We start from the raw sequence: 14,753 nt of genomic DNA, 5'->3' as shown, positions 1-14,753 counted from the left end.
CAGGGAACCTTGCATGCTGAGATCCAAGTTTCTCAGAAGCTAGATCTCCGCAGTCCTAGTTTTAGTATCCTGGGCCCCCAGTTCCCCGGAAGCAAAAGAGTACCCAACCCCATCCTACAGTGGACAAAAGTGTATCCCCACACGGGGGCTGCAGAATCCTAGAGGGAGCAAGAGTTAGGGGTTCTTGTCTGTTGCTGACAGTTGGTGGGTTTAAGAGTGTTTGTCATACTCCCAACTTGGGTTAGGGCTTCCCTGGTGGCTCAGCCAGTAAAGAATCCACCTGCAGTGCAGGAGACCTGGGTTCAATCCCTTGGTCAGGAAGATCCTGTGGAGAAGAGAAGGGCAACCCACTCCACTATTCTTGCTTGGAAAATCCCATGGACAGAGGAACCTGGTGGACTGCAGATCATGAGGTCACAAAGAGTCAGACGTGACCGAACGACTTAAGCATGCATGCAGCTTGGGTTTAAAAAAAAATACTTTCCTACCTCCCATTGTCTGCCCGGCCCTATGAATTCATTTATCATTTAGCACCTGCTTTTATTGAGTGCTTGAAAGGAGAATGGTAATAGGGACAGTAGGGGGCAAGAGAGATCGAGGCTTTGCCTTCATAGGCCTGTCATTCTAGCAGGGAGGGTAGTGAATTTGACCAGCAAGTACAAAAAGGTTTCATGAGAAAAGGGCCGTGGAAGCACAGATTGGAGATAGGGTCAGTACCAACCGTGTATGTCCCTTTGGAGAGCTCTGAGGCAATCCACAGGGTCTCTGCCTTGGAGAAGCCTTTTCCTCTTTCCTTGAGCCTGAAAGACTTAGTCCAGAGCACAGAAGTGAGTAAATTTAGCTGATATTTTTGCTCAGCCAGCCGAGTGGTTGTATGTTTGTATTGTTTCTGTTGTCCCAGGCGGGGTTCCGTGTGTCGCAGGGCCCTCCGGAGCAGACGCCGACCTCTGTGTCAGTGGTCAGGGGCCGACCAACCCCGGACCCTCAGACTGTAACCATGCCGTAGTGTGTGTAAACATCCTACACTCTCAGCTGTGAGCTCGAGGTGGCTGGGAGAGGGTTGTTTACTCCTTCTGCCATGGAAAACGTCTGCTGAAGAAGGAACAGTCTCTTCACTCAGCAGGTCGGCCAGAATGCGACCTCCCTAGTCAGCCAAGGCAGCACCCCAGTGGAGAGCTGTCCCTCAGGCCCCCTGGGTTGCACTTCTTTGGCTAAGTACCAGCAAACCACATGTGATGCTGGACAGACTCGGCCTTAGTGACCACTGAGCTCTCGACATGCTGTGAAAACCTGGGCTCTTGCCTACCAGCGTTCTTGGTCCTGACATTTGCTTCTGAAATTCCAACCCAGAAAAAGCCCTGTGTCCCTTTCCCCGACTCTTTTCCTCCGGAGGTGGTGGGGGAATGAAATAAGGAGAGTGCTGCTTATTTGGGAGGTTGGGAGCCAGCCTGAGTGTTTGGGGTACTTGCAATTAGCACTGTTCTCAGATCACAGGCCTTGACAGCATTTACTGACAAGCACTGCTAGTGCGTGGTTTTAGTTACGGTAATTATTTGCCCATTTGCAACTCATCACGCAGTGGGTGATTACTCTGTGCTTCAGAAAATTGGCTGTATGTTTGTTTTGTGAAGCCTATGGAATCTGTTATTTTTAGTTCGATTTAGCACAACTGGTCTCTTCAAATTCCACTTTCCCTTGGCTTCAAATGTAGAGAACTCAGCATTCAGCAGGCAACTGTGCAGAGCCCGTTTGGGGGAAGAATGGAAATTCACTGCGGCGGCTGCTGAGTCGGTTCTTTTCCTCTTACCTGCCTCTCCTTCTGCCCCACAGGAGGAGGTGCGCCAGTCTGTGACTCCTGCCGAGCCCGTCCAGTACTACTTCACGCTGGCTCAGCAGCCTACTGCCGTTCAAGTCCAGGGGCAGCAGCAAGGCCAGCAGACCACCAGCTCCACGACCACCATCCAGCCTGGGCAGATCATCATTGCACAGCCTCAGCAGGGCCAGGTCTGTGAGCAGCAGAGGGTGCCGTCCCAGCAAGACAGCACCCCTTAGATTTGGGATGGGCAGAGTGGGGCTGGGGCAGATGGGCAGTCAGACCATTGTAGGGCACTGGGTTTGGATTCTGGAGACCTGGACTTGCCCCCAGACCCGGCCGCTGAGGTGATGTGTCACCTAGTCTCTCTGGATCCTGGCATGCTCATGGGTCAGATGAGGAAAGTGCAGTGAACAGGACATTCTCTGGGGTCCCTAAAACATTTTAGGAGGAAAAAAGTCTCTATGATGCCCCCTTGAAGAGAGTGACATCTTCATATGAGGTCTTTTAAGTGGATTCCATGCCTGCTGTCTGCGTCTCCCCACCAGAATTGGAATTTGTATCTTTAAGGTGGCAATCAGGCGTCATTGCCAGCTTGCATACATTTCTTCTTCTTTTCCTCATCATTTCTGTCTCCCACTGGATGTGTCCAGTGACCTTCTCTTTTTAGAACAGTAATCAGAAGATTCCTTCTCTCCCGATAGTATTGTTGTGAAAGCAGTTAATATCCACATTTGTGGGGACCATGAAAGGCTGAAGAGAACTATGTTTCCTGAGCCCTGACTCCAAATTCCCTAACAGTCATTGTTTATCCATCAGACGTTGAGTGTCCTCTTAGCTAAAGTCCAATGCTGTGTTGAGGATACAAGCATGAATAAACCAGCCCCTATTTTTAAGAATTTAAGAATCTAGTTGGGGCTACAAATACTTAGAGATTACAGCACTTGCCATGTGGGAAGTGTAAGATATTCTTAGGACTGTGTAGAGGGTGTTATGGGAGTGCTTCACAAGGGGTACCCGACAAAAGATGTGAGGGAGGTGGTAGCAGAGAATGTCAGAGGAAAGTTCTCTGAAAGGATTAATGTGAGTCTTAGAGGGAATAATGGAAATGAATCAAATAAAGCGGGGAAGGAGGGCTTTCCTGGGAGAGGGCACAGCATGAGCAAGGTGGGGAGAAACAGCACTGGAAGTGGTAGGCGGGGAGGGTAGAGTCAGCACAGGGGAGCATCTAGGCAGGTTGAAAAGACAGGCAGAGGACCCATCCTAAACAGCCGTGTGTATTCTAGTAAGGAGCTGCTGCTGCTGCTAAGTCGCTCAGTCGTGTCCGACTCTGCGATCCCATAGACAGCAGCCCACCAGGCTCCCCCGTCCCTGGGATTCTCTAGGCAAGAACACTGGAGTGGGTTGCCATTTCCTTCTCCAATGCATGAAAGTGAAAAGTGAAAGTGGCGTCGCTCAGTCGTGTCTGACTCTTAGCCACCCCATGGACTGCAGCCCACCAGGCTCCTCCGTCCATGGGATTTTCCAGGCAAGAGTACTGGAGTGGGGTGCCATTGAAGCTAGGTCTGCCTAAAGAAAAAACAATGGGACAGAGCTAGATTTAAATTACTATGGTTTTGGAATTTATTCCCTGCTCACTTTTTTATCCATAATTTGGAAGTTTATGGAGTGCTTGCTCTTTGCTAGACACAGTGCTAGGCAGGAGGGGTTTACAGATGACCACATCCCAGTCCCTGCCTCGAGGCATTCACTGCAGCATGATGCCTCAGGGACCTTCTTTGGCCGGTGCTTGTGCCTCCGCAGTGGTGAGCGCTTTGCCTGCCTAAGGCTTTATCCCAGCACCGGGAAACTTCAAGGGAGTCTGCCAAGAGCTGTCCCTGATTGGCTAATCATTCTGAAAAGCTCATGACTATTGCGCCCCAACTGCAGGGCACGCCATATGTGATTTGACATCTGCCAGGCTAACATGAGCCCTCATTTTCCTGAAATGATTTAGAAATACCTTGGAAGTCCTCTTGGGAAAATTGAGTTGGTAGTACAGTGATGAGTTGGCAGTATGCTTTTTTTTTTTTTTTTAAGTCAGCGAGAATTTTATCTACCTCTTCTCTGCCACACTGAACTTGGTCAGCTTGGAGCTGATAAGGCTTGTGAGGATGGTGAACTTGGTCCCTCCCAGCATCTCCCAACTCTTGTTCCCCTGTCTGACTAGCTCAGGAAGGCCTTGTGGCTATGCTTTGTCACACCTCCCTAGGCCTACAGGAGTGGCTCTTTCAAGTTGAGCTCAGATACCCTTATAGGACCGATACATATTAAAATTGGGAGGAAGTATATTTTGGTCAAGTGAATCCTGTGTTTCCTGTCCTAAAATTGGAAACATTTTATGGAGGTTTGGGGAGCAGGCTAAGTTGGAGATCATGGTGTCAGAATGGGAGATGTTTCCTGTTGACCTGGCCCCCTGCATGCATGCATTACCCTCTGTCATCTTTCTCCCTACCCTCCTACAGTTTGTAGTCATTTCTCATCTGCAGTTCCCAGAACACCTTCCCCTTCCCAGGTAATGTTACTGCAGAGTAGACCTGTGCGGTCAGAATGTAAGAGCAATCGGGATAACAACATCTATTGAAGACCAGCATTCATTAAGACTCTGAGTCATCTTAGGAGGTGATTCTTGGTTTCAAGTGGGGAGAAATCATACCCGAAGTGAGGGCTTGGGGTTCAGGTGTAATTAAAGGCTCTACTAGCACCACCACCAGTTTGAGCAACTTATTCTGGGATCTGTAAAGGTCACATCTTTACAGAGGTAAAGATGTGAGATTTAAAGAAGTAACTGACCCTCTTGACAGTTTGAATCCACTGTCTCTCGAAGGAATAAGTTTCGTTGGGTTGGATAATCCTCTAAGTGTGTGAGACACAGAATCTTTGTATACATTAGACAGAAATTCCTTAAATCTGAGATTCCTATTTCTAGAAAGTTAAAATTCTTGCTAAATGCTGTTAAAGTGTTAAATTCTATTACTTACATAGCCTCGATTAGGATCCAGGTCTTAACAGTGTCCAGGTCTTAAGGGTGTTTGCCTCTCCCGTGGGAAGCCATGCTGTGATCTGGAGCAGCCAGCTGGCCAGCGTGGGCTTGAGTCACTCTGACTAAGTGGGGGTGACAGCCGGTGTGCCCTTTATGTTTTTTCCAGGGCCTTGCATGCCGGGGAAGGAGCCCAGGGTCCTAAACTGACCCCACTTCCCATTTGGTTTGCCCTCCAAACTCACCTGCTCCAGGCTTGACTTCAGCCAAGTCGTGGGAGAATTATCATAGTTGCTTTTAATTCTTTTTTACCATACCTGCCTTTCTGTCACTGAAAGGGCTGTGAAAAGTTGCAACATTTGAAGCATAGAGAGAGGTATTGGGGTTGAAGCAAATACTTTGCACTCTGAGCCAAAAAATCCATTCGGCTTTCCTGTCTTTTATTTTGGAAAATGATTTTATCAGTGCTCTGAGTGTGCATAGTCCTGGGGGACTCTGTAGGTTGAGTATTGTTGGTGTTGAGATGAGGTCAGGCATTCAGGAGGGTTTGCTCCTGGTTAACTGCTCAGCATTAACCCCTTGGGAGGCCTGATGGCTCTGGGCTAGAACTCAGTCAGCTTTTTCATGACTCTTCCTTCCAGACCACACCTGTAACCATGCAAGTTGGAGAAGGTCAGCAGGTGCAGATTGTCCAGGCCCAGCCACAAGGTCAAGCCCAGCAGGCCCAGAGTGGCACTGGACAGACCATGCAGGTGATGCAGCAGATCATCACGAACACAGGAGAGATCCAGCAGATCCCGGTAAGCCCTGTCCTGCCTTCGGGTCTGTGTGGCGCTGTGCTCAACAGTATAATCAGAAACAGTTAAAAATTTTAATATACACACACACACTTTGTTGTAAACCTGTATTTCTATTACCCTAGACCACAACTGGCTTCACTGTGTACTCCCTGCTTTCCTTTAATCCAGGTTCAGACTCACCACTATGGGGCAGCGCCTCTAGAGTTCCCCTCCCACCGCCTGTGCAAAGAGGTCATTGTAGCCACTATTCCATGCCAAGGCCCAAAGGCCCTGTCAGGCAGTCCTGTCTTGATTTGCAGATAATAAGAGGGAGGTGTATAGAGAAGGCCATAAATACACTTGTTGCATATTCATGAGTCAGTTCCCAGTGGAGCCTGCAACAAAGTGTATTTTTGGCTTTCATTTAACTTATCCATTGCTTCACTGTGGACTGCTACTTCCTGTGTGCCTTGAGGGATTTCATTTCCTACATTTGTTGGCTTTTTCACTTATACTTGTTTTTTTGTTTAAAAAAAAAAAAAGAAGAAAGTCCTTGTCGTAACATGTGCCACCTATTCATTGGTCAACTTGCCACAAAAAATGTGGAAAACACATGACATAGAGCAGGTCTGTTCCTGCCTCTCACCTTTCCTATTGTTAATGAAATGTTGGCAGATATAGAACCTCACTTGGACTTGGCTAACCACTTCCTCTTTGAAGGAAGCTTGAAAAGTATCCTTAGCTCTATTTTGGGGAGCTCTTCTTAATTAGCAGAGTAATAGGCCAAGAGAAAGCTGAGGAAAGGGGGCCCTGTGCATCACTCTCTTTCTTTGTCACCTCTCTCTCTCTTCTTTCTCCCCACCCCCACCTTCCCCCACCCTTCCTTCTTAAATTGGGTGGGGTTGGGGTGGGGTAACCACAAACACACACAAGCACGCGTCGATTTCAGATTCCTTGCAGCCACCAACCCATGACTTCTCTCATAAATGGTTCTCGATTTTGCATGTGAGAGCACCAAAATAAGATCATCTAAGCCAGAGTAGAGTTCCCACTTCTTAGTGACTTTAACTTGAGTCTTTTAAAGACTTGGGGGCACAGAAGACGTGTTGCAGAATTTAGGACTTAGTCTCCACTGTATACTTCTGCAGGAGTCTGCATTTCTAGACTTAGGAGAGTGCGAGTTCCCGGGAAGAGAACTGTGCTCCTCTTTGGAAAGCCCAGGGAGTGGGCTTTGCTCTGTTGCTGTTCAGTTGCTAAGTTATGTCCAACTCTTTGCGATCTCATGAACTGTAGCACACCAGGCTTCTCTGTCCTTCACTATCTCCCAGAGTTTGCTCAAATTCACGTCCATTGAGTCAGTGATGCCATCCAACCATCTCATCTTCTCTTGCCCCCTTCTCCTGCCCTCAGTCTTTCCCAGCGTCAGGGTCTTTTCCAGTGAGTCAGCTCTTCTCATCAGGTGGCCAGAGTGTGGGAGCTTCAGCTTCAGCATCAGGCCTTCCAGTGAATATTCAGGGTTGATTTCCATCCAGGGGGGTGGGCTTTTTGCTCTGTAGTTAATGTTAAAAGGGTATGAGGGTCCCCAGGATTATCCCTGTGGTAGAGGACTAAAGAGCAGAGCATCCCCAGATATCTAAGCCCAAGCCTAAAAGAAGAGCTTGCTTCTAAGAACTGCTTAGAACTGTTTGGCTCATGAGTTTTCAGTCACATTTGAGTTTCTGCAAAGTGCTCTTTCCAGCTGGGAAATGTAAAATCCCTGTGGCCGGCAGTATACCTTCCCCCACTCCTGGGACCAGGCTTCTTGTAGTCTTTCATCCCATGTCCTTGGCTGGAGTTCTGGAGACTCCTGGGACCAATCACCATCAATCTCAGCACATGAGGTTTCCCAAGCCTCCATGCAGCTGTCTTCCTCCTCGTAAGCAATTTAACATTGGCCTGGAAGCAATGTGGAATGTAGTGGGGGGTTAGGCTTGGCATCACAACTTCCCAGCAACTCTTCTTGGCAAGTTCTCAGAAGAGAAATGACAGTAGGTCACAATATCTTGCCCTGTCTCCTTTAAAGCAGACTCGTAGTGGGTTTAGATTTTGTGTCCCTCCACCTTGCCTTAGACAATTCTGGAATGTTCTACCAGGAACTTCAACATACCTCTTTTCTTGGTTCAGTGTTCATCTTTTCTTGATGGTTCAAATCCTTTTTGAAGCTGAAGTTTCAGAGAAGCAGTTTGATTTAACACTTGTATGCAGGAGTTTCATCCCGTCAGCATTTTACTCATGGTAGCAAAAGCCCATATAATGAAGTTAGCTCTTGAAGGCAAGAGGAAAATTTTCTGCAGGACAAAGAGGCATGACTTGCATATTACCCTCAAGAAGCTCACCCTTAAAAGAAAAGCAGGCCAGACAGCTTTTCTTCTGGAGGGTGGTGTCTGGACACCTAGATGGAGGGCGACCATATCTGCCGGGCTTCCTGGAGCCTCTCTCATCCCCCATATCCCGAGCATGACTGTCCGTAGTCTTCCTTTGCCGACTGTTTTCTTTGCTGAGCCACAGTTCCCCTAGCGTTGTAGCTGCCTTGGTCCTCTCCTCATCCTCACGCTCAAAGCACTAATACTTTCATGGTATGCTGGAGCATTAAGAGCCCGAGTTAAGGCTTTTAGCATGCAATTAAATGCAGCCTGCGGTATTATTGTATTATCTGAGACTTAATTGTAAGCCTGAGGGACTCTAAAGGCATTTTTGTAGCTTTAGTTTCCCATGATGGGGTATCCTGTGAAAGGTTTATTGATTCAGCATCCCCTTGGAGGTGTTTGGCCAGAGGCTAGTGCTGAATACCAAGGATCCTAAAAGTCCCACAGACCCGCATTGGTCCTGGCTCTTGGGGACAGAGATAGTTAAGCGGGCCAGCTTTCTCTTCCAAGATGTGCAGCATGGTAGTTCTCGGTAGTTCTCGGGCTGTGGTCCCGAGTGATGGCCATCTGCTCTGGGCTCCTGGTGGATGCTGGGGCTCTTCTCAGTGTTAGATTAGCCAGGAACTGGGGTAGTGAAGGGTGGAGATGGAGGAGAGAAAGGCCCACACTTAAGGTTCAAACATGCCAATAATGTCACAGTTGGGCATAAACTCCTAGCATAAACTGTGAGCAGACAGCTAAGAGCCAGTGAATACTGAGGGTCCAGCCGTGCGGTTCTCACGTGTATGACAAAGTCCTCTGGGAATTTCCCCCAAGTCCATTCAAGGAGCATGCTCTTTTGTGTGACTGATGGGGTTGGGATGTTACGGTTTTGCTTATTTTGGTCTCTGTTTAAAAGGAGCTTTTCCGAGTTGGCTTCTTTGGGTGGTGGGTAGGGGATAATCACCATTTATCGTCATGAAAAGTTTGCCTGTTTGAGGTTGCATTCAGTCTCCTGTGGTCTGCTTGTCTCTGCCCTTGCCATAGGTGCAGCTGAATGCCGGCCAACTGCAGTATATCCGCTTAGCCCAGCCTGTATCAGGCACCCAAGTCGTACAGGGACAGATCCAGACGCTTGCCACCAATGCTCAACAGGTATGTCCCCCAGAGATGCAGGGCTTGAGTTGGGGACCAGCGGGATCTGGCTTCTGACTGGAAAGGGGGGCTTGGCACATAACTCTCTGGCCACCTCATCTTCAGCAAGAGCCACCTCCACATTCTGCACATGTTCTGCACCCCAGAGGACAGATGGGCTTTATCTGAGATTGGATTCAAAGTGTGTCTCTTCACTGTCTTGTTCTCGAGGGACAAGGAAACACAAGGCAGAGGGAGTCTCAGGATACCTGAGGAGAGCCTGATGTGTATAAATGCAGTCTGACTGAAGGAAGTGTTTTCACAGGCTGCCTCATCGTCAGGCTCAGTTTCCATGTTTAAACCTGAATGACTGTTGTGTCCTGGCATCTTCTGTGTCCTTTGGAAAGCTACTTAGATCCCCCCCCCCCTTCTTGTGCACCCCTAACCAGAGACTGCCCCCTCCTCTCACCTCACACCCCAAGATATTGAATGCTGTGAGCCACAGGTGCTGAGGGGGCCACCTCCCTGGGCGTGGGGATTGGGGGTGTGGGCATTATTTGCAGGGGACATGGATGCTGGCAGGGAGGTATTGTTTATCGATTCTTTGCCTCAGACCCAAAAAAGCAGTGATCGTTTAAGAGCTGGACTCGTCTGGCGCAGTGCCTTTCTGGCGATGTGTCTATTGACGGTTGTGACAGAGCTGAGTTTGTGGAGCAGGTCTCCACAGATCTCGTTTGGGGAAATATGAGGAATGAGCCAAGAGCAGGGCTTCTGAGTTCCGTGTGGTCTCTGGGATGGTTAAAGGGCCCTCTCCAAATCCATGCTTCATTGGCTTGCTCACTGACAGGGAATCAGATCTCAAGACTACCCCACCCTTTAGTGTACCCGCTCCCTTTAAACTTGTAAGATTCTAGCCTAGGATCCAGAAGCTTTCTGTAGCACAGGATGGGAAGAAATGAGAAGGAAGAATTCCCCAGAGGTAAATTTTGGGACCAGGAGCTAAAGCCAGAAAGTGGGGAGAGTTGGGTCTTAAAGAGAGGAGGAAAGAAGCAGGAAGAGGCACCTGAGGACAGTCAAGAGTCTTCCTAACAACCGATTGACGGATTGTGATTGTAATTTTAACAGTTTGGCACTTAGTAGGTGCTCAGTAAATGTTTGCTGAATGACTGTTGAATAAATTATATGTAAATGGAATTTAAAGGTAAATGAAACTCTGTTCAACTGGTGTGAAGGGCAGTCCTGCTGGCCACAGAGCACAGTGAAAACCTCATCTATGAGGTATATTTTCCATTTGTTTCAGGATCACTCCTTTATCCTACAGGCATTTCTTCAGTACTTACTTTGCACTGGGGGATGGAAAGACAAAACTTAACTCCTGCCCTCGTGGGAGGAGAAAGATCCGAAACAAAGAACAGTAGTTATGAAACCCCTTTCACACCTGTCCCCTTGTTCTTCTCTTAGCCCCATGGGTAGGCCCTGATGGCTTGTTCTTGGCCATTGTGAGGACACTTGAGAAGACAGCCCTTACCTTGCAGGGTGGCTGTGATGATTCCAGGAGAAGGTACACAGCAAACGTGAGCTAGTCAAATGTTCCACAGATAACACATACACAAACATTCTTCAGTCTTTTTTCAAGTCTTCCAAGCTATCTCTTGCAGCTGGCATTAGATGATGCAGTTCTCCATGTCAGTAAATTTCTTTTAAAATGTATTTAAAATGCCCACATAAGATTTTAAGTACATGTGACAAATGGTTTCCTTACTGCCCCCCGCCCCCGCCCTTGGCCCAGAGGGCTGTGTGTGGCCTGTCTCGGAAAAAGTACTTCCTAGGTTTGCCACAAGGGCTTCTAGGGCCAAGGCCTCCTGCTCGCCAGGGTGTTTCATATTCCACTGAGATAATCTAAGTGATAGGGTTTGGTTTGGAGCCCACCGACCACTCACCACTTTGCCAAGTGTATTGCAGTCTGCCATCACAGGTTGAAAGACAGACTCTTGGGGTTTCTGCCTAAACTGTAAGTGTTGTGCCCTGTCCTGTCAGCATCTAGGAGCTAGGTGTTTTTGTTTTGACTTGAGCCTCAGGCCTCAGAAAGACCTTGTAGTGAGGGGGTGGTTTTGGGTGGGGGTGGGGTTTGGGCGGACATTAAGAGAGATGGTTGTGGAAATTGTATATTGGCATCTCCATGGGCCTGTCTGTGGTGCCAACTCTGAGTAGCCATCAGTGCTCGGGGGTGGGGAGGGACCCTTGCTTTCCTGCTACTCGTCAAGCCCCTGTGCTGTGCCAGGCCTCGTTCTGGGTACCTCGTATGCACTGTCCACTTGATCTTCATGACCCTCTCCTGGCTGGTGGGCTGGTGGACTGATGGGCCAGACCCTGCAGCTCATCTGCCTACTTTGCCTTCTTGATTCCTACAGATCACACAGACAGAGGTCCAGCAAGGACAGCAGCAGTTCAGCCAGTTCACGGATGGACAGGTAAGATACCAGCCAAGCCAGGCACAGAGGATGAGGAGTTGTTGGAGGGCAGCAGGTGCTGTCTGTGGGTTTGGTGCTTAGGGGAGCTGTCCCATCATCTTCTAACAATAAGTGGACAGAAGTTGTTAAAAACAAGTCTTGCCTGTCCTCTAGGTTTAAAGACTTGTGGGAGTTTAAAATAACCCTAGACTTTATATAGCCCGCGTGCCCATTTTACAGATGAGTAAACTGAGCCCTAGAGGTGGGAAGTGCCTTGTCTGTGCTTGCCTGGCTGTTCATTGCAGAACCAGGACTAGAGTGCAGGTCTCCAGTCTCCTTTAAGAATAGCTTTTCTCTAAGCTGTGCTCTTTTTAATCTCATGGATTAGTTGAAATGCAGAGAACGCGTGACCTCTCCGCTCTCTCGGTGCCTGGAATTCAGTAATTCTAAACCCATGTAAGGAAGGAACCTTCCCTTTTCCCTCTGCCTTTCCCTCCATGCTCTGGCCCTGGAGACCCCTGAGGATATGGTAGGATGGCATGCGTAAGCCTATGCTCTCTGCTGCCCAGAGAGGGGAGGAGCTGGCATCAGGACCCAGCTCTGGCTTCTGCCAGCACCAGATGCTAGGCTCACACGCCAGGTCTCCTGTGTCAGGGGGTCTTAGCTTTGGGGTTTCTGTGAAAACACCTGAGGATTTGTGTCCAGTTGACCCTGACCTTTCTTGGTGGCTCCATGAGCATCTTCTCCGCCCCTCACGGGTCTTGGCTATAGGAAGCGACTAATCCCAGGTGACCTGCCTGCCCATCAGGGCCCGTGCAGGGGCCTCAGCCTGAACCAGACACTCTAAGGAAAAAGAGAGGGGATAATCCCTACTGCCCCTGCCAGTGAAGATTACCAAGAGTTGGGGAAATGCTGACTTCCAGGCTGCTGGTACAGTGGTTCAAATTGCCTGTGTTTGTCACAGAGGAACAGCGTGCAGCAAGCTCGAGGCTCTGAGCTAACGGGAGAGGCAGAGCAGAGAGAAGTGAAAGCCACAGGAAATGCAACCCCCCGCACCTCCTCCCTGCCCACCACACACCCCTGCTCCCACCGGGCTGGTGCCTCCTGGGTCTGCTGCCCCCAGCCCCAGCAGACTGCCACTTCCCCTCCCCCCTCAGACGCCGTGCAGTGGGTGGTGGTTGAGGTATCCGGGGCCCCCAGCCAACTCGAGGCCCATAGGGAGCTGCATGCACCTCTCCCCGGGGTGACCTCACTCTCTCCTCTCCACTCCTCGCAGCAGCTCTACCAGATCCAGCAAGTCACCATGCCTGCTGGCCAGGACCTCGCCCAGCCCATGTTCATCCAGTCAGCCAACCAGCCCTCCGACGGGCAGGCCCCCCAGGTGACCGGCGACTGAGGGCCTGAGCTGGCAAGGCCAAGGACACCCAACACAATTTTTGCCATGCAGCCCCAGGCGATGGGCACCACCTCCCTCCTCAGAGGACCCCGCCGACCTCCACGCCTCCTGCAGGCTAGGACACTGGTGCACAACGCCCCGAGCCTGGGGGCCGAGATTCTCCAACAGAAAGATGCAATATTTTTTATTTCCTTCTTTCTCATTTTTTTTTTCTCTAAGGAATCAATATTTCAATATGTTGAGCTGTGTGTCCAATGCTATGAAATGAAAATATTAAATAACATATTTATGGCATTTTCTCAAAGAGTGTGGTTAAGAAATATTTCTTTTGTTCTACTTTTTTGGGTTCTTACCGCCACTTCTTTTAGGAGCAGATCTCCCCAGGGGTGTGTGTAGTCTCCCGGCTCTCAGAACAGCCGCTGCCCCGGGATTCGCCACCTTGTTCTGCCCTCAGGTGAAATTAGGTGACGTGTGTAGCTTCCTTTCCACTAGTGCTCTTCTCCCTGGGCCCTGCTCCTGCCCCAGAGCTCTGTGGATTTTCCTCCAGAGGCTGTGGGAACATTCCCTGCATTTACAAGACTCATTTGCCATGGAGAGTAGATGGTTTCATTCCCAAACCCTTCTCTTCCAGGGGCCCAAGGAGATTAGACCTTTGTGCATACCCCCCCTACCCCCTGTTTTCAACTTTATTTTTAAAAGCATTAAAAATTGTGCTAGTCTCCTTTGCTGCATGGACTTCAAACTGCATGAAATGCAATAAATTTCATTTTAGATAATTTGGAGTCTGGGTTTCTGTGTCTGAGGACATTCATGGGACCCTTTGCTTGGGGTTGCCTGCCTGCCTTAGGTCCTGGGCTATGTGTGGTGCATGAGCCGGATTCAGCCTGTGTCCTTCTTGACTGAGGGTCAAGAGAGAGAGAGGAAGCTCTCTCTCTCTCCTTCAAGCAAGGCCCTGAGTAAGTTCCTCCACTCTGGCCTTGGCACATGCTGGCACTCTGAGCTACCTACTATGGCCATGCCCATTACCAAAGGCCTGACATCTGCCATGGAGGGCGGCCCAGGCCCCTTGTCAGCCAACAGGTCAGAAGCCGTCTACAGCCAGGGCTTGCTTCCTGTTAATTGAAGTAGGGAGGATAGAAAGAGCATGCCACTTCATTGGCCACAGAGGCCAGTGGTGAGCCGTCTTCCTTCCTTTTCACCATGCCATTTACAGCTAGAATGAGGCCTGATATCACGGGAAGAGCAGAGAACTGGGTGCCAGGAAAGGAACTCTTTGTTTTCTCAGATAGTAATATGTCATAAAATCTTGGGCAACTTCTTTCTGGGACTCTCTTAAGGGGTGGAGGCCAGGCTGGGGAAGAGGCTTTAATAGATGACTTCAAGTCTGATCCTAAGGCCCACATAATTAATTCCCTCACCAAATATCCCCCATTGTCAACTGTGTTAAGCTCTTGGACATCTATTTCATTTTCTGTTATTTACTTAAATGGACCTTACCTGACTCCACAAGAAAAGACAATATGTCTTGCATTGAAAACATACACGGTGAAATAATAAAACATGGCAGAATTATGAAGACTGTCACTGAGTAGGAAATCTGAATCACTGAAAATGAGAACAAATGTTCTGCTTGCAATGACGGAGACAGAGTTCTTAAAATGAGGTTTCACATTTGATCCTGAGCTTCCTGACCACCAAAGCAAAAAAAGAGATGCGACCAGGTGAGAGATTCACGCTATAAAAGAAAGAAAACATTCTTTGGCAAAAGCAGATGTTCC

The 14,753-nt window shown here is 49.0% G+C and overlaps 1 protein-coding gene across 10 annotated transcripts in view; it reads left to right on the top strand.

Annotated features, from left to right (window-relative positions):
• The window catches only part of NFYC (nuclear transcription factor Y subunit gamma), a 65,261-nt gene extending 51,510 nt beyond the window's left edge, over nucleotides 1-13,751 (top strand). For 9 of the 10 annotated variants that reach the window (XM_061412349.1, XM_061412352.1, XM_061412348.1 and 6 more), the window contains 5 exons: nucleotides 1,831-2,004; nucleotides 5,474-5,632; nucleotides 9,043-9,150; nucleotides 11,541-11,600; nucleotides 12,856-13,751. In XM_061412349.1, the coding sequence (XP_061268333.1) occupies nucleotides 1,831-2,004; nucleotides 5,474-5,632; nucleotides 9,043-9,150; nucleotides 11,541-11,600; nucleotides 12,856-12,975 (621 nt within the window). In that variant the 3' untranslated portion in view covers nucleotides 12,976-13,751. The remainder of the gene's footprint in view (nucleotides 1-1,830; nucleotides 2,005-5,473; nucleotides 5,633-9,042; nucleotides 9,151-11,540; nucleotides 11,601-12,855) is intronic. The other variant, XM_061412344.1, reaches the window with a different exon arrangement.
• Nucleotides 13,752-14,753: the final 1,002 nt, after the last annotated feature.

Source organism: Bos javanicus, chromosome 3 (assembly GCF_032452875.1).
Source record: "Bos javanicus breed banteng chromosome 3, ARS-OSU_banteng_1.0, whole genome shotgun sequence".
Classification (NCBI taxonomy): domain Eukaryota; kingdom Metazoa; phylum Chordata; class Mammalia; order Artiodactyla; family Bovidae; genus Bos; species Bos javanicus.
The sequence above is the reverse complement of the archived record's forward strand: the minus strand, read 5'-3'. Positions and strand labels throughout refer to the sequence as shown.